The 22,139-nt window shown below is 37.4% G+C and overlaps 1 protein-coding gene across 5 annotated transcripts; it reads left to right on the forward strand.

Moving 5' to 3' along the window:
- The first annotated feature begins 157 nt into the window (after nucleotides 1–157).
- On the forward strand, nucleotides 158–21,761 carry kcmf1 (potassium channel modulatory factor 1). 5 transcript variants are annotated; one of them, XR_009271510.1, is made up of 8 exons: nucleotides 572–707; nucleotides 11,526–11,693; nucleotides 12,820–12,959; nucleotides 15,772–15,873; nucleotides 17,114–17,291; nucleotides 17,422–17,707; nucleotides 20,987–21,302; nucleotides 21,586–21,761. XR_009271510.1 is itself a non-coding variant. In XM_058777182.1 (7 exons), exons 1-7 carry the CDS (start codon nucleotides 263–265, stop codon nucleotides 21,246–21,248), a joined length of 1,167 nt encoding a protein of 388 aa, XP_058633165.1. In that variant the 5' UTR covers nucleotides 158–262; the 3' UTR covers nucleotides 21,249–21,761. The 5 variants fall into 5 exon arrangements, 3 of the variants coding, with proteins under 3 accessions (XP_058633165.1, XP_058633166.1, XP_058633164.1); XR_009271509.1 differs by having other exon boundaries at nucleotides 21,589–21,761; XM_058777182.1 differs by lacking the exon at nucleotides 572–707 and adding an exon at nucleotides 158–293 and having other exon boundaries at nucleotides 20,987–21,761.
- Nucleotides 21,762–22,139: the final 378 nt, after the last annotated feature.

The following is a 22,139-nucleotide window of genomic DNA, read 5'->3' on the forward strand; positions in this document are numbered from 1 at the left end:
TGTGCTTGTGCTGTCTTAAAATAAATACTATTTGGTTTTAAATTTACGGCTCCGCTGTATTTCTGCATTCTGAATAATAATAAAAATCCTTTAGCTACAGTAGATGGCGATGTCAACACTAACAGAAACCTCGTTCAAGAGCTCCACGAGTTGGTTTACCGCCCTTCAAACACCACAGAAGAAGAAGTAGAGGAGTGCTGCGCCACCTGCTGGCAGACCGCGTCCGCGCCTGCTCCGTCTCACACACACACACAGGCGCTCGATGACAGACGGGGAGGGGGAAGCGGAGAGAAGTAAGCCCCGGATCCATCTTCAAGAGAGAAAATAGGAAAGAAAGACCGCGTCCCACTTTTATTTCGTTTTTAGCGGCACCTTTCCGACTCATAGACGTTAGGGAGCCCGAGGAGGGGCTGTGTCACTGTCTGTAGGATGTCCCGACATGAAGGTAGGTGCGAAAAAACCGCCGATCGCTGCGTCGTTGCCTTGAATTGTAGGCCAGTGCTGACCCGCGGGGTTGCCATGTTTTCAATTCAAATGCACTGGGAAAGACTCATCATGGCGGCCGCCGTGAATTTTGCAACCTTTTATGTGCTTACACCGCCTCGGTTGCGCACAGGGCGTTTTCTGGGAGCCGCTTGGTGTGATATTGAGCAGGGCCTGTGTGCTAGGCCGGGCCTGCTGCGGCTCGCTCGGCCGCGGGACTGAGGGTGAGTGTGTTCCCGCAGGTAGCCCTGGAGAGGTCAGGGCTTCGGTTGGGCCTGATTTAAGACACTTATTTTTAAAGCTTTCTGCTTTAAGTTGCCCTGCCCTGCTAGAATGACGACCGAGGGCCTGCACTCAGCCGGTTTAGCGGTTGTGGAGCTCAGTCTGACCGCTCTGGAGCTCTTGTTAGTGTGTCTCTGTGTGTGAGCCGTCTTGAGTCATGTCATGTTTCAGGCCAGCACAAGTGAATGACTTGCACGTCTGGATTTAGCATTAGCTGGTGTCAGTGAAGCCATAGCTGTGATTGCTTACGAATCTTACTCAATTATTTCTGGAAACGCGTTTATATTTTTAGCTCCCTTTGTGAAGAAGACATTGAGTATTTAGTCAAACCAGTATGTTTGGATACAAGGAAGAGATTCAGAATTCAACTTCTGGCTTGATCATGTGGCTTCATACACATTTGTCCAGTTAAAAGTCACTTTAGGTGCACTTAAGTGCACTTAAAAGTCGGCAGAACCTCAGTAAGGATTGTCAGTTTAAAACTAATAGGATAGTAATAGTTAAGAAATTAATAACGTACCACTGACATTGCCTTGAAATATCGGGTTGAGTCTGTCATAGTTTATATGTAGGTTATGTCATTAAGTCATTACCGTTTTACCATAATCGTTGGGACATCGTCCCATGGTAAAACTGTTTTTGGACACACTACAGCTGAATTTTTGCGTTTTACCATGGTATTTTCCACAGTACGTTTTGTAGTGGGTCGGTTTGGGAATTTTGTCATGCTTAACTCCCTTTCTTTTTACCCTTACTAAAAGTCCTGTGTTTATATAGGACAGTGATATATTAGATGGTAATAATACCATACTTTTTTGATATTAATGTATCATATTATTAATGATACTGCAAAGAATGCTTAAATTCATGTCCAAAACTAATCCTGGGACATTTTTTTAAAATTATATTATTTTATATATGTTTGAATCGAACCGAATTCTTAGTAACTCAATGCGAGTAATTAAAGTTATAATTTGTTTAGACATTTGTTAAGTGCTTGCTTTTAATGTCTGTCTCAAATCTTAGTGAGCTACCTACCTAGACAGCATATCTGTGCATCCTCTGTGCCTGTGATTCCCAAATATGCTGTCTGGGTTGGCAGCTCACTGGATTTCAACACGGCGGCTGTCACCTGCCTGTGAATGAAGACCGCTTACATATGCGTCTAGTTTCTCTGCAAACAGCACATGGTGCTTGAGAGTAGCTTTCAATCAGAGGATCCTAGTGCTGTGTGACACCTCAGATAATTATTATTGGTATAATATCTGGATTGGTGATAGTTTGGCAGCTGCTCAGCTTTTTGATTCAAGCTCAGTCGCAGAATTATTCTGATGTATGAAGAGAGGATCTGGGTTCTGTAATTAATGCTTAACTTCGCTCAGATTGAAGGTATTTTATACGGTAGATATTTAAGATACGACTAGACAAGTCCATATTTAAGTAGTCCCCTTTTGTTATTAACACATGTCAGCTGCCAAGAAATTGAATCTTTTGTCTTCTATGTAGCGATTCTTTTACAAAAACGTCAATTTTTGTTCAGGATTGAGAAATTCTGGGTTTTGTGTAATTGAATTATCGATGATTCGCATAAATGATGGAGGAGAGGGAGTTAAAAGCACAAATATAACAGTTAATTATAATTTTAGAATATAGGATTTTGGACCAGAAAAATAAACAAAAAATTCTATATCATTACATGGAAATATTCAGATTTTGTGAAAGCCAGATTTGTCTCGATTTGATCAATTATTTTCACCATATTTACCTGTGTTTTTGTCCTTTTGCCAACCTGGCACACTTAATTATTAATATTCAAAATTTGCACACTTCATACCCGAGACCAGTGGTTTTGATTAGTTCATCCCACTCTCCAGCACAATATTTTGAAGCCTCTTCTGTGTTGGCTATGTATATACATTTCCATGATTTCTGCTGTAATTATTAAAACTCTGCTTGTTTTCAAATTTTTTTAGTAACAAACGTAGTGTTTATACATTAAATTAAGCACAATTTATTGAAACTTCATGATTTCATAAGCACTCTATGTTCTTCAATAAAAGCTGTAGATATTGAGTGAGAAAAATAAATATTTTAATTTAGATCTTGACTTCAGATCTTTGACATTTAATTTAGATTAGATTTTCGTTATTTTATTATATTAATAATTTATTGAAATATGTTTAAGTAACCCCTCTTGAGAGTTTGCTGAGGCCCTCTAGTGGCCCCTGGCCCTTGGTTGAAAACCACAACCCTAGATGCAATCTGGGTTCATGTCAGGCCTTATTAAAACCTTGTTTCTTTTATAACAACAGAAACAGCAGTTTGATTTTAAAAAAGCTGCGTTTATTATCTATTTCACAAAATGATTAAATCTAATATGAGAATAAACAGTTTCTCTACTTGGTTATATTACACTAGTTAGTGTGGACTGTCTGTGGATACCAAGGCACCACTTACATTTCTACATTTGCAAGATGCTTTTATCTAAATTTTGAATCTATTAAGTTTTGTCAGTGTATGCATTTTTTGGGGAATTGAACCTTGGCACTTCTAGCACTATGTTCAACTAAAGCAACTATATCAACTTAACACATTGATACAGAATTGAATTTGATCAGTCAGAATTTAAAGTTGGAACCGACTATTTTATAAATGATTCATTGAAAGTCTAAAGAGATGATGTCATGTGATCGGCCTCACTTTTGCATAAAGCAAAATTTGGATTTGTGGTATGTGAGGCTGAGATAGTACCCTATGAAGCAAGTGTCTTGTTGTGTTCGGTGCATAGTAAATGATAAACTTGTTAGGATGCATTAGCTTGTTCCCATCAGGGTTTCTGCAGGTCCTTAAAAAGTCTTAAATTTGATTTCAAAAATCCTGCAGCTGCCCTGTCCCATGCTTATCACACTGCCTCATATGGGTCATGGCACCAATGTTACAGTCTGCATTTTGCTCTGAGTCAGAGAGAGAACTGAACTCACAACCTCTGTATTGGGGAATAAGCAAGTGAATGAAGGAAGGCCCTCGAGCTCACCTGTAGCCACGGTGCTGTTTTGATTCTCTCGGGAGACGTGTCCACTACAGCGCAGACAGGTTCTTGCCATTACTTTTGCCCTGTTACTCTTAGTTAGTTAAAGGTTTTTATGGTGCTTGATAGAGAAAGTTGCTATGATGCATTTTAGGTTAATTACATCTAGATCAGATGTGATCTGGCAAATGACGCAAACAGGTGAGACAGACAAAGCCTCTGCCAGTGTGCCACACAACTTTGCCATTATAATTAAAATGGCAGGACTGGGTGTCTGCAGTGTATGCCAGCAGGCGGTGCACTTGCAAAATAATAGTTGTTGAAGTTCATAATACTACTGTAATGGTGATTGTACAGGCAGTTTTAGTTGCTATTTGGGTAACAGGTTACAATAAAGTCCCCATTAGTTATAATCACGATTATTTTGGTCAATATTGTAATCACTATTATGAGTGGGCCATGGGATCAACTTTTTATGAATGATTTATTTAAAGATGGCAATATATGTCCTTCAGGCAAGAGCAGTAAGCGATTTTGTCTCGTTGTTTGATTAATTAAGCACACAGTTGGCAGCAGGAATATAGACCTCTAGGGCTGGGTTTTGACACAAATTTCACGATTCGATTCTCGTTCACAAGCTTGCGATTCGATTCGATTACCGATTCGATTTGATTCAATATCGATTATTTTGGATATATCAGGTACAGTACGTGCCAGATTTTCTCAAGGAAAAAAAATCTCTCAACTAATGCCGTAAAATATACATGAAAGTCAGTTGGTACTACATTACTATAATATTGAAGGTTAAAATGTACTGATTTGTTAAAATTACACTTAAGTTTTTAAAATAATAGTTACAATTAGCCTACATAATATTTCTACTTAAATTCGTTTTTTTGAAATATGAACACAGCCTTATTCAAACATAAGTTAAACATTGAAGAACAGTAAATTAATGTTATATGATGCATATACTTAGCAAAATGCCCCTCTCTACAGTTTATTATTCTTTTTTTATTTTATTTGACTAATGCGTTTATGATCACCGAAAATGTTTTTCTGAGGTAAACGTGACATTGTTTACAAGCCGTTATATTGGCGTCTTTGCGCGGCTGAAACACTGATTGAGCGATTACATAAGACAAGATATGGATTGTAAAGTTGTACTCTTTCTTTTAACTTGCCTTCGGATGTTTAGTCATGTTTATTTCGTGCTGAAACTGGTATTAATGTGGAGGAGACGATCGGTAATTAATGTGGAGGTGCCTCGTCTGTTGCACTTTAAAAACATGAATAAATCTAATAAATCAAGCACGTCCCATTTTGCAAAAGTCACGTTACACGATTTGACTGATTTGCATGGGAAATTGGGCTTTTATGATGGAGCGAAAGTGCACCACCAAAAGCATGGAATGGCGCGAAATAATCGTTTTCTCTCGATTATTGTATTTTCATAAATGATTGGAGGCCGAAATCGAAATGGTATAGCCCTAACTGATTCAGTTAACTGACAATAACTATCAATGAGCAATACATTTGTTACAGTATTTAGCAATCTTTAATGTTAGTTAATAAAAATACAACTGTTCATTGTTAGCTAACATTAGCTCAGTTAGGTCCATTAAATAATACAATATTATTACAGTATTGTAGTAATAATAATAATACAATATTATTATTATTATTATTACAATGTTAACAACTTTTGATTTTAATAATGCATTAGTAAAATGTTTAAATGAACAAACTGAGATTAATAAATGCTTCAGTATTTTTAATCATTAGTTCATGTTAACAAATGTAGCTAATATTTAAAAAAGACCCTTATTGTACAGTGTTACTACTATAGTGAAGTTGGCACACTAGAATAAAAGAAAACAAGACAAGAGACAAGGAATGTTCAAAACTACTTTTCATAATCGCCTAGTCGGTGGATTGTGTGACATGTTTTTAGAAGTTAAACTATTTTTGTCTGAATCGCAGCACTGCTGCTGCGAGATGCAGTAGCCAGAGACGTTCGTGCTTTGATGACAGCTGTAATGTTTTAAAGAGAAGGCACAACTTCCCTTAGAGAGTGAAGCAGTTCTGTAAGGTTAAAGGGCAACAGAGAACCAATCATGCACAATGCTTGGCTCATTAAATATTCATACTTTGTACGGTCACAGAAACTTTCACATGCTGAATACTTTCAGTGTCTAAAGGAAAGGGGTTAAGTGTTCAACGGTGACCACAAACATTCTGTTTTTGTGTTTTGATTTCTAATGCCTGTTTCACAAATGATCTGTTTGCTGTTCTTATGCAGTCCGTGTGCGGTAGGCATGCGGTGCGGAAGCAGCACAGGCCCTTTGTGCTGCACAAATACAACATTTATCCATTATTTTGATTTCAAATCCAAATGTCGTTACTGTAAATGCTTTTTCAGCATTGAGATTTTCTTTTTACACAGTACTGCAGTACCATATTTCATAGACCCATTCATCTTTAAATGCAGTAAATATAAACAATGTATTATTTAATGCATTTCTACTGTATGTAGATTTATATTTTTTTAATTGCTCAAGCAAGTGGCAAAGCATTTGAACATAGTCTATAGCCTGCTTTTCTTGTTAAAAGATATAAATTACAACTTAACATTGACTGAATCAGACAAATTCCGTCTTTTCTTTTGCATTTAAATCTTTATTACAAGAAATCCTGACCTTTGTTTTTCTACCTCCACAAGTGCCATCCACAAGCCATGTCAGCTTGTTTATCTGAAAGTGTGCTTTTCCTTGCTTTACTCCTAGCCAAAAAGCCATATGAGTTGACTGTGAAATAGGGATGCGCGGTATATGTTATATTTCAAACGGTACGATATTATAATTTTGCACAAATTCGGTATTTCATATGCTGCTGTTGCGAAGTGCACCTGTAGGTGGCAGTGCTTCCTAAATTGCTGTGCAACTGGTAAATGTGACAACAGAACAACGTGATGGATCAAACAGATGAAACTATCAACACACCCGAAATTAATAAATAAAGAGAACTGTAGAAGTGAAATATGGCATTACTTTGCACACAAAACAGATGACAAAGGTGAACGAACTGACCTTACTGCACCTGTATGCAAGCGTTGCTGTAAACCATGTGTTTCCACAGAAGGCAACACATCAAACCTTTTTAAGCATTTGTCGCTTGCTCAACCTGATCTTTTCAGAGAATTAAGAGATCGACAGGTGAGTGCATCATTCATAAATTCAGATTTAATTTGAACTTTTATTTACAACTGATCAGCACACGTACAGATGTGATACAGTAAGCACAAATGTGCATGTGTGACACGCTATAGAACCAGTGAAGTTTTGGGCACGTAATATATGCACTTGCATTTCATACAATCGAATATTACTTGAATTTGATTTAAGCAAGAGTTTTGCTATATTAGTTTTAGTATCAATAATACGAAGGGAATGTTTCTGCTGTGCTGCCGACCGCTAATATGAAGCAGCCAAGAGAGCGAGATTTATATTTAATGGTTTTTGGCTATCTGAGTCAAACAATCTGAGAGAGAGATAAATAACGTGATTTTGAATATTACTTAGAATAACACTTTATAATAAAGCAACATTTGTTGCATGCATTGCGTTACTTCAGTTGTATTTTTTTCTGCAAACTCAGTCAAAATGTAACCTTCGTTCCCCGTAGGTTTTTGTTACATTTTGAGACATTTTGTTTGCACTGAAAAGATAAGAAGATTTGAATATATTTTCATTGTGTTACTTCAGTTACATATATATTTTTTTTCTCCAACTTCAAAATGTGACCCATGTTCCCTGTAGGTTTTTTGTTACAGTTTGATACAAAGGTATTAAGATATAATGTTTTTATTATTATTTTAATAAAATTGTTTTCAATTCACTTATCCTTTATTTGTTTAGGCTGGTTATTTGTCACCTATGGTATCGATTAGGGCTGGGACGATAAATTGATGCAGAATCGATTCTGAGATTTTCCGAATGCATCGCGATTCCTCTGGAATCAATTCTGAGCTTAGTTTTGAACAGCAGATGACGCTGCATGCTTTAGAAACAGCCGTACTCTGCTTGTTTCCAAATCCTTACACATACTTGAACCTAAAATAGTCATTCATAAAATTCAAAAAGGTTGTTCACAGTGGGCTGTGTTTACATTAATCTCGTTTCATAAAAGCATTCTGAGCCGAGGTGAAATTACAGACTCACCCAAACGCACAAGTGCTCTTCAGCATTCTTCTTCATGAGCATTTGAATGTGTGGATAAAAAATAGATTAGAGCGCCATTTACTGTTAAAATCTAAGCTCAGAATCGGTTCCAGAGGAATCGCGATGCATTCGTAAAATCTCAGAATCGATTCTGCATCGATTTATTGTCCCAGCCCTAGTATCGATACTGAGGTATTACATTCTGGTATCGTACCAAAGCCAAAATTATGGTATCGAGCCATCCCTAGTGTGAAACACAGTAGACTTTAATTATATGAATTTATGGTGAAATTAATACATTTTAATATGAATCCATGTTCATTTTTAACACAAACAATGTGCTTTCAATTTAATTCGGTGCGTGCAGCACAGCAAGAAAACATCTCACAATTCACTTTTTTTTCTCAGAATTGCATGATATAAAATCGCATTTGCAAGTTACGAAGTCAGAATTGCAAGTTATAAACTCGCAGTTGCGAAAAAAAAGTTGAGATGAAAAAGTCAAAATTAGGCCTTTTTTATTCAGTGGTGGAAACGTGTACACGCACACTAAACATTTATGTATGTGTGTGTATATATATATATATATGTATGTATGTTATGCCAACCTCTAAAATACTTTTGTAAATTCATTGGTTAAACGCTTGAAAAACATTGAGCTCCTAAAACTTGGAATCCTCAAGATTAATTTTACAGAATCTAGTGTCGGGCCTTCAGGTATTGTGGTGGACAATGGGGGACCTTGGAGTCAAAGACATTGAGAACCACTAAAGTTATTGTATTTTTTACTTTGATGTTGTCAATGAAAAAAAAGGGAAACTGAAATGCATAGAAAGCCCATTCCACATTTTTCAGTTGGAGCAAATGGAGATCTTCCTCTTGTGGTTTAGTTTGAATGTGTAGTTTGGTTTGTTTGCAGGACTCTGCTGTAAAAAGACCGCAGAGGTCATTTGGCACATCAGAAAGGAAAATGCTAGTTATAACTCACCAAACCTAATTTCTAACCCAGAGATATGTGAAACCACAATATCAGACTAAAAATGTGGCCAGCACTGAACAATGAAAATCTCTTATGCTGCATATTTCCTCTCAGGAACTAAGAGGCTATCTGATTCAATTTTACAAGCAAACATTTCATTATTTCAATCTGTGTTAATTTCTCCCAGCGGTACCTGGCAGCAGTTAGGTTATTGTCAGAAGCTTTTTTCTGCTTTGTCTCATTCTTTTGGGTGCACATTAGACTTGACGATGCATCCTAATCCACATGCTACCCATACTATAATTGACTAGCCTAATCATTCTTTAAAAAGCCCTGTATAATTTGGTGTGGTGGTATGTAAGACTTGAACAACAAAAACAAAAAGACATTTTGAAGAATATTGTTAACCAAACAGCTGTTGGTACCCATTGACTTCTACAGTATGAAAAAAAAAAAGTGAGCAGACACGGAAGCTTAGAGATATTAATAATTTGACAAAATAAATACTCATGTTGTTCATGATGTACTGTAAGGTTGTTTGATCATCATTAGCCAAAAGGGGGTGGAGCTATAAAACGGTCATTGTGCATAGTAAACATATGCAAATTGTGCTGCAGCCTTCATTTGCAAACTTGCAGTATGACCTTATTTCTTGAAACTTTAACTTTACTGAAGAGGATTTGCCCAGTCAACACCGGAGTCCAATCAGAGTTAAGTGTTTTAAATCTTGCTTCTGGTTACAGAAAGATTCATTGTTGTTTCGCTGGTTCTGCAGTCATTTTGGGCATTATGTTGGTTAATATAAAGTAAGGTTGGGCCAATAGACGATGTGATTCCAGCCCCCACCACCCCCGCAATCCGCCGCATCCCAGGACCGTGTTTGGAAAGAAAATGACGTGTACTATGGGACCCCAAAAGGGAATAAATACAAGATGGGAGGAAAATATATATTTCAGTAGCGTACTTTCTCTCGCAGTTATATCATTGGGTAATTATAATGTACATAGCCTAAATTGTGGGCTTCAGGGAGCCGCTATTATGCCTGGTACTGAAACTGCTTTTTGCGCGATCGCTTTTTAGTTTCACTTTCGAGATTCACGATTGCATGTACTCTGTTTATACTATGGTGCGGCAGTACTTACCGCACATTTTATAAGATTAGATGTTTGTCAGTTGTGCTTGGGATCTGCAAATCATTCGCCATCGTCTCAAGCTGGTCGCACACTGGACGAGAAGCTCAGTGCCGTGTCGCGCCACGTGTTTACATTGTTTTAAATCGTTGCTAGGCGCCGCAGACAGATGCCGAATGGCACCGCCGGTGTGCGTATGCTCATAGAAAATGTCTTTGAATTTTAAAAAAGTGTTGCGGCACTGCTCTTCTCGTCCATTGTGCGACCAGCTTGAGACGATGGCGAATGATTGGCAGATCCCAAGCACAACTGACAAACATGCAACCAGCTTCAGTCATATACTGTAATGTAACCGGTTACCGTTGGCAATCGTTATTTGTTTTCCTTGCCATTCTGAATACAGATTTACGCTTCGGGCACACCCTCTAAAGCCACCCCCCACCCCCGATGTCATCGTCCACTGCAGACTTCGTCCGATGCCAATTTTGTAGACATCACCCAACCCTAATATAAAGAGATGTTCTTTTAATTTGGCTTTAATGAATTGGAGTAGGTTCACACCTGATGAGAATATTTGTTCAAATGATTCGGTGTGTGTTTAGCAGCTGTCTGGTTTCCTCTTCACCACTTTTTTTTATAGCCTATTGTCACATGCGGTCGCCTATGTATGAGCTACTGATAAAGAAATCTGCTCAAACAGTTTTATCTAGGCCCGGTTCCAGAATTAAATAATTAGGGTGCTTCAGAAATTAAAGAGTGTGCTCTAGCCTCAATGCACATGCATTTTCACAAATTTTTTTTGTCCCGTCCATTGCTTTTCTAGTGTGAATCCTGCATTAATATGGAGGATGTCATTCCCCAAACTTTTCAGCGTGCGTGGCTGAAAAATAAAGGTTTTATACAAATTCTGAATGGATTAAATCCTAGAAAGCGCACACAAAGAGCAAAGTAAATATCTGCTTTATTACAATGTACAGTAGGACTGGATAATAAAACTTAATAGCTTAACTTTTTAAACCTTTGATTATATTATGCACAGCCCTAGTCAGAGAGTTACAATATGTTCCATGTCCTTATTCATTTATTTGACGGTGTAAATTTGACCGTCTTTTCCTCTGCCCAAATGTAAAAAAAAATGTAGTGGCCAGTGCTGTGATATGATTTCCTCCTGTTTTACATAAACACGCACACATGCCACTCATAAAAAGGCAGAGCAGCTTTGAATGAGTTTTCTGCCCTGGTGTCTGCTGCGAGTCCTGAGAAATGTTGATATATTTATTTATTTTTTTTTTAGAATGGAAAGAAACTATCCAGGGGAACCTTGTCTGTGATGAATGTGATAGGGGTTTTCATAGGGGCTTCTGCTGTTGTTCTGAGTTAAATGCCTCTGTGTTCTCCCACAGGTGTGAGCTGTGATGCGTGTTTAAAAGGGAACTTCAGAGGGCGCCGATACAAGTGTTTAATTTGCTACGACTACGACCTTTGTGCATCTTGCTACGAAAGTGGAGCCACAACAACTAGACACACCACGGAGCACCCAATGCAGTGCATACTAACCAGGGTAGACTTTGGTAAGCTGTGATGTCCAATAATGCCATACTTTTCACTCTTTATCGCATACATTTTTAAATGGCTCAACTGCTCTGTTGTATGTATGTATACTTTGCAGGCGACTTGTCAAAATAAAAGCTTGATGGTTGAAAAATTTAAATGAAAAAAATTAAGAAATTAAGACACAAATTTTAGTATTGTAATTTTATGTGAAGTATTTAATTATATATATATATATATATATATATATATGTGTATATATATTATATATAAAACCTAAAAATAATTTTAATTGAAAGAAGTTACGGCATTACAATATATGATTTAATATATGAAGAGTTAATTTGCAAAAACAGATAATTCAGAAATCATGTTTTTTCATTGTGCATTTTGCAAATAAACTCTTCATATTTTGTAATAATAATCACAATAAATTCATTATTATTATTATTATTTTGTAGTTCTAGTATTTTATAGGATTGGTGAAAAACAGTGGAAATGTGCCCTGTGAAAACTTTTTAAAAGATTTTTAAAACTTAACTTTATAGTTACTGAAAGAGGTTTTAGTTAGATCTTGTAAGAAGTAAACCCAAGTGTGGAGACCCCAAAAAAAAAAAAAAATAAATATCTCAAATTGTGGAGACTTAAAGGGAATATTAATATTTTTATTTTGCACTATAGAACAAAATCACCCAACTCATTCTAGAATAGTTAATTCTTTTTTTGGGGGGGCTTTTATGCCTTTAACGGACAGGATAGTAGAGAGATGACAGGAAAGCATTAGGAAGTGAGAGGGGAGTGGGATCAGCAAAGGACCTCGAGACGGGAATTGAACTCGGGTCGTTGTGCACACAACTGCGCTATATGTCGGTGCACTAACCACGAAGCTATCGGCGCCGACTAGAATAGTTCATTCTAAAAATACATTGCTGTATTTTTCATATCACAATATATATCACCAAAAAACTAAATATCGCAGTGTCAGTTTTTTTTTTTTTCAGAATATCGTACAGCCTTACAAGAAAATCTGTTTCTAAAAAACGTTTTATTGTAACAGACCATCCTGACTGTTGAGCCCTGATCTTAGTAATGATGGTGATGGTAAATGAAGAGATTGTGTTTGACTTTTATCTGAACTCTCTGCAGACCTGTATTATGGGGGGGAGGCATTCTCAGTAGAGCAGCCTCAGTCATTTACTTGTCCTTACTGTGGTAAAATGGGCTACACGGAAACATCTCTACAGGAGCACGTGACCTCAGAGCATGCAGAGACCTCTACAGAGGTGGTGAGTACACATGCTGTCTTTGCTACAATCATGCGTTTTACTCAGTCTCCTAACTAAATGGGATGTGATGAGGTTCCAGTGACAAGCAAATTGTCTGTCCACACTAGACGCAACAAAATCAACTAAAAGGAGCATGTTTGCTGTTTTGCCATATTTGAGATAATAGAAACAATTTCAGAAATAGAATCCCTGGTTTGCACAGTGTAACTGTAACTGTTGCAGCTGGTAAAGAAACCTTTTATTGTGCATCACAGAGTCGCGTCGCGTCGTGTCTGATTACGACATCGTTTTATCCCATGATGACTACTGTACAGTAGGGCTGGGTACTGACAAATTTTAGGATTTGATTCAGTTTATCTCAATTTGATTTGATATCAATTAATTTGGATATACAGATTAGAGGTCGACCGATAGTGGATTTTACCGATAGCTAGGTTGGACCACACTGGCCGATACCGATTAATCAACCGATAGTTTTCAAAATGGATACTGAAAGAGAGCTAGTGCTTTACTATTTAAAAAAAAAAAAGCAGCAACAGTACTGAACCATACTTTGTAAATGAATAAAAATATTAATATTATTTACTATATTGATCATTAGTTATTTCATAGTTTGCTAATGTTAAAAGAAGAAACTTTAAAATTTAAAAATGTAGTCTATTAGTAGCTAATAGTGAATGTTGAAATGAAAACACTCTAACAAGGAACAATACTTCTACAGTTTTCATTAATGCTACGAATGGACTCTTATAGTTAAGTGTTACCATTTAATTTCAACAGTCACGCTTAAAGATGGCCATCTTTAAATACCAATACAAGGCCATAGCATTAAAATTACATACATATGGATATTGTATGTGTACTCGCACACTTTATTTGCTTCTATTTAAAATAAATAAACCATTTATTTAATAATCAAACGGACATAAGTTTGCTTTAAGAATGAACAATGTGGCATAAATGAGTTTGAAGCTCAGTGTTTAAAAAAAAAAAACAGAGCAAGCGGAAAACGAACGCGCGATCTGTATTACAGCTCTCTACATGAAGCATACAGACTTTATTAGAGCCACAGAAAGACAATACATAATTTATAGCCTAGGGTGAAGTCATTATGTACATTCACAACGATTCGGGACAAATATAATGTCATTTAATAGAAAACTATGTGAATGGTGCTGTGTTCCGCGGCAGGCTTTTCTGTCGGCTGTAATTAAATGCGAGTCTGGAGTTTCCCGCTCTGTGCAGTGCGCAGTGTCACGTATCAAGATAAACAACACGTGCTGTCAGTGATTTCCGCCTCTAGAGGCCGCTCTCGTACTGTATAATGCCAGTGGACCCTTCTCAGCCACTCCAGCAATGGTTGCAAACCGGAAAACTATCGGCATGGATTTTTGCAGATAACCGATAGTTGTGGCAATCAACTATCGGTGCCGATTAATCGGCAAAACTGATAAAGCAGTCGACCTCTAATACAGATAGTCAAGTACAGTATAGGTCAGCTTTTTTTTTAATTTACATTTAAATAGCTTTTCTGAGGTAAATGTAATATTACGTCATTACGACATAGTGTGAACTGTTTCCTTTGTCTTTCTGTGGTTGAAACACTGAGTGATTACGTAAAATGTTATGTTTTGTATATAGTTATTTTTTCAGCATACCTTCTGATTTTCATTCATGGTTATTTTGTGCATTAACTGATAGTAAAGAGTAAGAGATGATCATGCGCTTCACGCTCATGCTTGAAATAAGGCAATGTCATGCTATTAAAGTGTGCCAAAATGGTATTTATAAAATAAAATTGACAGGATTTGAAATAACACTTTGTGTCATATCAGAAGTAACAAATCTACAAATTTAGTTTTGTTCGCACATCAACTGAAAACAGCATAAATCAATTATTGGGCTTTAAAAATCAATGTCGGTTCATTTAAAATAAGAATAGATTAAAATTGAAAAATCATTATTTTCAACCCAGCCCTATTGTACAGCAATGTCAGATTTTCTTAAGACCTTTATCATCAAAGTTTGATGTAGCATTTAAAATTGCCTGTTCACAGTAAACACAGATCATCTGCAGGAATTTACAGCAAAAATATTTACTAAGAAAGTGCTCTTTGATTTTCATCAACCACTGGGGGAAAAAGGCAAATTCCTGAACTAGTCACGTGCTTTTAATGCAAAATGCACTTGCTTTAAAATGTTAAACATGTTCTTGCTCTCCTGGAATGGAAGATGGATAATATATAATAGAGAGATATAGGGATATATTACCGCAAAATAATGATAATATTGGCCTTCTGTTCTGGTAGTAGTAATAATAATCTGCAATTGCTTTTTATAATAATTGCTTTACACACTGTCTTTCAATTATAAGAATATCAACAGCTTCTCGTCTGTCTGGTGTGCTGGTTACAGGCACATGACCCGCAAAGATTTGGTTTTCCAGTGTTATTACTGTTGTTTGTTTGTTTTTTTCAAAATGAAGCCCATGCTACGTAACAACAAACCTTTTGTGCCTAACCCACTTTTTTGAGGATTCCATAGCAATGCATTATGTTCAGTTTACACTCTGTGTGAATCCACACTTTAGACTTGTTTCAGACTGAATTAGGTGTGGGATTTGGACCAGTAATATTAATGAGTGAATCCATGAAATTCCATTTATGCACTACAGTTCAACCATGTTCTGTTACTAGTTTGTACCTTTTAAATATTAGCTTTAATTTATGAAAATTACATAACCATGAATAAGCATGTCTGTCCAATGTGAGGTTACATTAATTCATTATTATGTATCTATTCTCTGTTTCAGATTTGCCCAATCTGTGCAGCTTTGCCTGGTGGCGACCCCAATCATGTGACGGATGACTTTGCTGCTCATCTCACACTTGAACACAGAGCACCTAGAGATTTAATATCCTTTTATCTTAACCTAATGTGTATATGTCCGAGTATAGGTATAATGAACTTCTTTCATAAAACCCTTCCATTCAGTGTTCAGTTGATTTTTTTTACGTAAAAACAGTTTTACAGTTTACACACATTGGTTCTGCTCATGTATAATGACTAAGGCCTGTGTGTTGAAGTCACTTCAGAGATAACCTTACAAAGGTTTATTGAGGTTTTGTGTTTATACATCTTTAAGAAATGTAAAGATTCTTCTCACAGAACCTAAAATTCTATTTACTCATGTCACTCCAAACCTTTATGATTTTACTTCTATGTAAAACAAAACAAAACACAAAAAAAATCAAAGAGTACTTTTGGTTGCTCTCTTCTGTGCAATTACAATGAATGGGGGAAGCTACCAAAAGAATGTCAATGTCTGATTAATAAATGAAAAATTTGAAATTGGATCTTTATAAAACCATTCTGAATGATTTGTTCACAAACTGGGCTGATTCGCACATCAAGCTTCAGTTCACTCAACTTGATCTGATGATATTTAATTTATTATAAACTCTTCATTTCAAGGATAACTTTGCTGTTTTTAACCTGCTTTGCATTGTTGCAATGTTGGTGCAAATTAACAATGTGTACTCCTGTGTTACTTGCACTCGGACACCCATATTATTTGTCAGTAAAAGTTCACCTGATAACACAAAACACGTCACTTTGCATCATCTGGTTGATTTTTCACAGCTCCAGGGTTTTTGTTAAAACTTCAAATTGAACTTTGCATTTTTGTATTCCTGCCCATAAATTGTTGGATCAACAGTTTAAAACAGTTTTTAGGCTTTTGCTTCTTTACTTAATGGGATAGTTCACCCAAAAATGAAAATTCTGTCATTAATTACTCGCCCTCATGTCGTTCCAAACCTGTAAGTCCTTCGTTCATCTTCGGAACATAAATTAAAATATTTTTGTTGAATTCCGAGAGATAAAATATCTTCATTTGTGTTCCAAGGATGAACTAAAGTCTTACAGGTTTGGAACGACATGAGGGTGAGTAATTAATGACAGAATTTAAATTTTTGGGTGAACTAACCCTTTAACAGAGAAAGTGATTGAAAAGTGTGGAGCAAAAAAGGTCATTAAAATCATGACACATTATCAGACTCAAACCTGAAATTATGTTATATAATTCAGGATAAGTGGTGATGTGTGTGTTGTGACACATTCTCAACCAGTTTCTCCTTAACCATTGTGTGCACGATGAGAGCAGCGGCGTACGGCACGTTCGTCGGATGTTCCACCCTGGGCGGGGACTGGGTGGTCCGCGGGCACGCCGGACTAACATGCACTTTACCAGCAGCTCCACTGGTGGGCTCTCCTCTTCACAAAGCTCCTCCTACTCTCCAAGCAATAGGGAAGCCATGGACCCCATAGCAGGTGTGTAATACAGGCCTTAACTTAATTGGCTTACGCACTTTCATTTTGTTGATGCAAGTGCTGTTTTGAATGTCTTCTCACACACTCTTTTTTGCCGTCTTTCTCTTTCTCACTGTGTTTACATCACCAGAGTTGCTCTCTCAGCTGTCGGGTGTGCGGCGCTCCGCTGGAGGACAGCTCAACTCTTCTGGCCCCTCGGCCTCGCAGCTGCAGCAGCTGCAAATGCAGCTTCAGCTGGAGCGCCAGCAGGCACAGGCGGCACGCCAGCAGCTGGAGACGGCCCGTAATGCTACACGCCAACGCAGCAACCCTAGCAACATCAGCGCCAGCATCCCGCCGCCCAGCACCGCCACAAACACAGCCATGACTGAGAGCAACCCGCTGGCCTCCCACAGCTCCCAGTTTCTTCTCACACGGTATGGCTCGGACATAACCATACACTCAAGATTGTTGATGTATTATTAAAGGGTTAGTTCACCCAAAAATGAAAATTAGTCGATGTTTTACTCGCCCTCAAGGCATCCTTGGTGCATATGACTTTTTTCTTTCAGACGAATCCAATCTGGAGTTATATTAAAAATTGCCCTTGCTCTTCCAAGCTTTATAATGGCATGGGCTAGTGTTTTTGTTCAACAGTCCAAAAGTAGTCAATTAAAGTGCATCCATCCATGCCTCACGTGGCTCCAGGGGGTGAAAAAAGGCCTCCTGTAGCAAATCGATGTGTTTTTGTTTAAAAACATATCCACATTTAAAATGATAGAAACAGTTTTGTGTAACTTCCGCTAACTGTCATACACGCATTCACGAGAGACTGCCTTTCCAGCGGATGACGTAGGCATAGCGTATGCGTGTGTGAGTCTCGCGAAAACAAACGTTTGTTTACAGGAGCAAAGGAAGCAAAGTTTCCTTACTTTAGCAATGGAAACCAGTCTCCTCTTGGTTTATATTGAAATCCTCTGACATTTTTTCTTTACAAATCCTCGCTTTGTACTTCTAATTCGTGACCAGCATTTTTTGTTCCCTCTCTGTTGCGCTTCTGTTTTGGTCACTAATAACCAGCGCTTACCCTACGCATGTCCTACTTCATCTGCCTGGAATGGCTTCCACCTACGACAGTTAGCAAAAGTGCAAGAAATGTGTTTAGAACATTTTAGATATGGATATTTTTCTTACAAAAACACATCGACCACATTCGGCCATGTGAGGCATGTTTTAATATGGATGGATGCACTTTATTTGACTACTTTTGGACTGTTGAGCAAAAACACCCACCTATGCCATTATAAAGCTTGGAAGAGCAAGGAAAATGTTTAATATAACTCTGATTGGATTCGTTTGAAAGAAGAAAGTTATATACGCCTAGGATGCCTTGAGGGTGAGTAAAACATGGACTAATTTTCATTTTTGGGTGAACTAACCCTTTAAAGGGATTCTTCTTACATCATCAGTTCTGTTGACTTATGTTATTTTATTTTTTTCACTTACAATGACCTGATAAAAGTACCTTAAACTCCTTTTCCCCATATAATTAATTTATTTTAAAATAATAAACCTCCTCTATGATGAGCATGTTTAAGTTCTTGAATTACAATGTGTACTTGGATATTTCAGAAAATTAAAAACAAACAAATAAATTATTAGAATTAGATATTTTTGGTTAAAAAATAAAACGTCAAATTTAAAGGTGCCATAGAATGGAAAACTGTATTTACCTTGGCATAGTTGAATAATAACAGTTCTGTACATGGAAATGACATACCGTGAGCCTCAAACACCATTGTTTCCTCCTTATGTAAAGCACATGAATGCAAAAGGCCACTGAAAAATAGGCGAATCAGAACATAACACAGACTGTGACGTTACAGTCCGGATCACTAATAGTTACGCCCCCAACATTTGCTTATACCCACCCATGTTCTAGGCCAACCGCCAGCCGAACCATCAGCAGTTCTGCAGGTATTGTGAAGAAACAAGCGAGGACAAAAGCGAAAATGGCAGATCATGGAAATAAATGTTATGTTCCAGGCTGTGCAGGGGATGTGAAGTACAGGGATGGGTTAGTCTCTGTATTCAGAAAGGCACGGAAACATTCTAATAAAATAACGCGAGCCACTAAAGGGACATGGTTAGCTCCTTGCTAGCGGTAGCCTGTTACATTACAGTACATAAGATTTCACTTAGCACATAAACAGAGTAAGGAGAGATGACTGAGGATGATGGTGAATGATTTACAGATCCTGAGCACCACTGACAAGCATCTGATCTTGTAAAATGTGTGGTAAGTACTGCCGCTCCATAGTATAAACAGAGTTCGTGCGATCTCGAATGTCGAAAGTGAAACTAAAAGGCAATCGTGCATTCGAAAGCAGTTTAATAGCGGCTCCCTGATGCCCGCATTTTATTTACAGTATAATTACCCAATGATATAACTGCGCGAGAAAGTATTGAAATATATATTTTCCCTGTGTTTCCTTCCTGCTGTGTGAGCTACTGAAATAAGCCGCACTGTCAAACAGCCAATCAGAGCAAACTCAACATTGTTATTCATGACCCTTTCAAATAAGATAATAACAGACCATTTCATTCTAGGGAGAAATCCTAGGGTTGTAAATGGACATGTAAAACCGTTTCTGGAGATTTTTTTGCCCTTACCCAAGCCACATACCTTCTATGTAGGTATCCGAGGACAATTTCAAATATTGTATCAATGCATTCTATGGCACCTTTAACAAGAAAATGAACATGTGAACTTCATAGCCAGAGCTGCTCTGAGAGTTCAGTTCACGAGCATTACACTATTTCATTTGTTCGATCGCTGAAATTCAAAGGGCCAGATTTACTAAACAGGGCAAATTAGCGTTTTGAGCGCAATTCCAAAAAAGCGCCGATGGGAGGGGGAAATGCTGCGGGTGATTTACTGACAAATGCGTACATTAAAGAACACAGACGTGATCATTTGCATGATCATTTGCATAATGACCAAATTACCGCCTGCTTTAAGACATGCTTTTTTTGGGCGTTAAATAATGGTGCAAATGTTAGTAAATCGCTTTGCGTGATTCATTTACTCTTCTCCCATAAATTTTGCATCTGAAAGGGAAACTCCTACAAATGCATATTCAGTAAGGTGAGTCACTAAAATAACTGTGTCCATGCTATTCAGCGCTAAACTTTCACTGTGTCTTTAGTAAATCCTGACAGAACTATTTTAACACCAAAAGATGGTTTGCGCTGGCATAACCTGTTAGTAAATCTGGCCCAAAGTCTTTTATGGCCTGCCAAAATAAAAGTTTGGTTTCACTTCAACTTATGACAGAAATATGTTACTTAGTTTTGTACAGTATATGTGCTTCTCAAAATAACAATAATAATAGTACAATTTAAAATATAATTTTAAGGAATATCACACAATTTGTTTGTTAATGTTGACAGCACAATTAGACAGTAAACCTCAGTTGTGCAGCACTTTGTTTAATAAATGAATTAAAAGATTAATGAAACAGTTAAAGTTTTTGATGATTAACGTTTTTCATAATTAATGTAGTAACAGCCATAAATGAATGAATTAGACACGATCTTTGATTATTAACATGCAATAAAACCATTCAAAACGGAATTCAGAAAAGTGAAATCAAATAGACTAAAATCGATTTTCTAGATTTCTAGTTAAGTGTTTGTCCATCTAATTCCACCAGGTTGAACGAGCCGAAAATGTCAGAGGCAGAACGGCAGGCGCTGGAGAGCGAGCGCGCGGACCGCAGCCTGTTCGTGCAGGAGCTGCTGCTGTCCACACTAATGCGAGAAGAGAGCTCGTCTTCCGACGAGGACGAAAGGCGAGACTTTGCTGACTTCGGCGCCATGGGCTGCGTGGACATCATGCCTTTAGACGTGGCTCTGGAGAGCCTCAACCTGAAGGAGAGCTCCACAGGCAAGGAGCCTCCACCACCTCCTCTTTGATGATATCCCACCACAACGCAGACAATGTCCTCTGTGCTGTAACTGCCAATGACGGTGGGCAAAAAACACAGCTCTCTCTAATTTTTTTCTTTTTTTTTTCTTTTCTTTTTTTGGTGATTGTAATTTCAGGTCTGTCACCTTTGTTACATTGTATAAATCCATGAAAGGAGAGCGAGAGGAAAAAAAATCAAAATACATCAGAACAGACGTGTGAGAGAGTGAGAGAAACCGAGAGACAGATAAACGGAACGAGAGAGAGAAAATAAGAAATATAAATATATAAATAAATATATATAAGTTGATAATCAATTCCACATAACTAATTTTTTTCCTTTAGCAGGTGAGCGTAGGTATCTGTGGCAGACCTCTGCTTCCTGTGTCTTGCAAAAGGCTCTCCTTATAAATACTCCACATTCAAAAACTGAAGAGGAAACAAGAGACCTTCTCTAATGAAGCTGCTGTGTGTATTTATGAATATTAATGAATAAAAAGTGCTTGGATGGTTTACCATAACTACTGCATGAGGTTATTTGCAGCGTGCATGATTTTTAATGACCTTGTCATTAAAAAGGCAAAATATCCCAAAGCTTTCTTTAACTTTTTTTCCCAGGGTTACTTGAATAGAGCCCATTTGAAATGGGTGAAATATCTACAAATTTAGGATTTTCTTTTTCTTTTTGTTTAATATGGAAATCAACAGCAAAATTGAAACCTGCAGTAGCTTTGCAAGAAAAACTGCTAAATGCTTATGTCACTCGGCTCCAATCTGCCCCTCCTCATCTGCGACGCTGTAGAGTGCAACAGTGACCGCACGCTTTATTAGCGACAGTGTTTTTCCCATTCATTTTCTCCATAAGGATTAACTTTTTTTTTTTTTAAGCCAAAAACTAA

The sequence above is a fragment of the Onychostoma macrolepis genome, chromosome 05, assembly GCF_012432095.1.
Source record: "Onychostoma macrolepis isolate SWU-2019 chromosome 05, ASM1243209v1, whole genome shotgun sequence".
Classification (NCBI taxonomy): domain Eukaryota; kingdom Metazoa; phylum Chordata; class Actinopteri; order Cypriniformes; family Cyprinidae; genus Onychostoma; species Onychostoma macrolepis.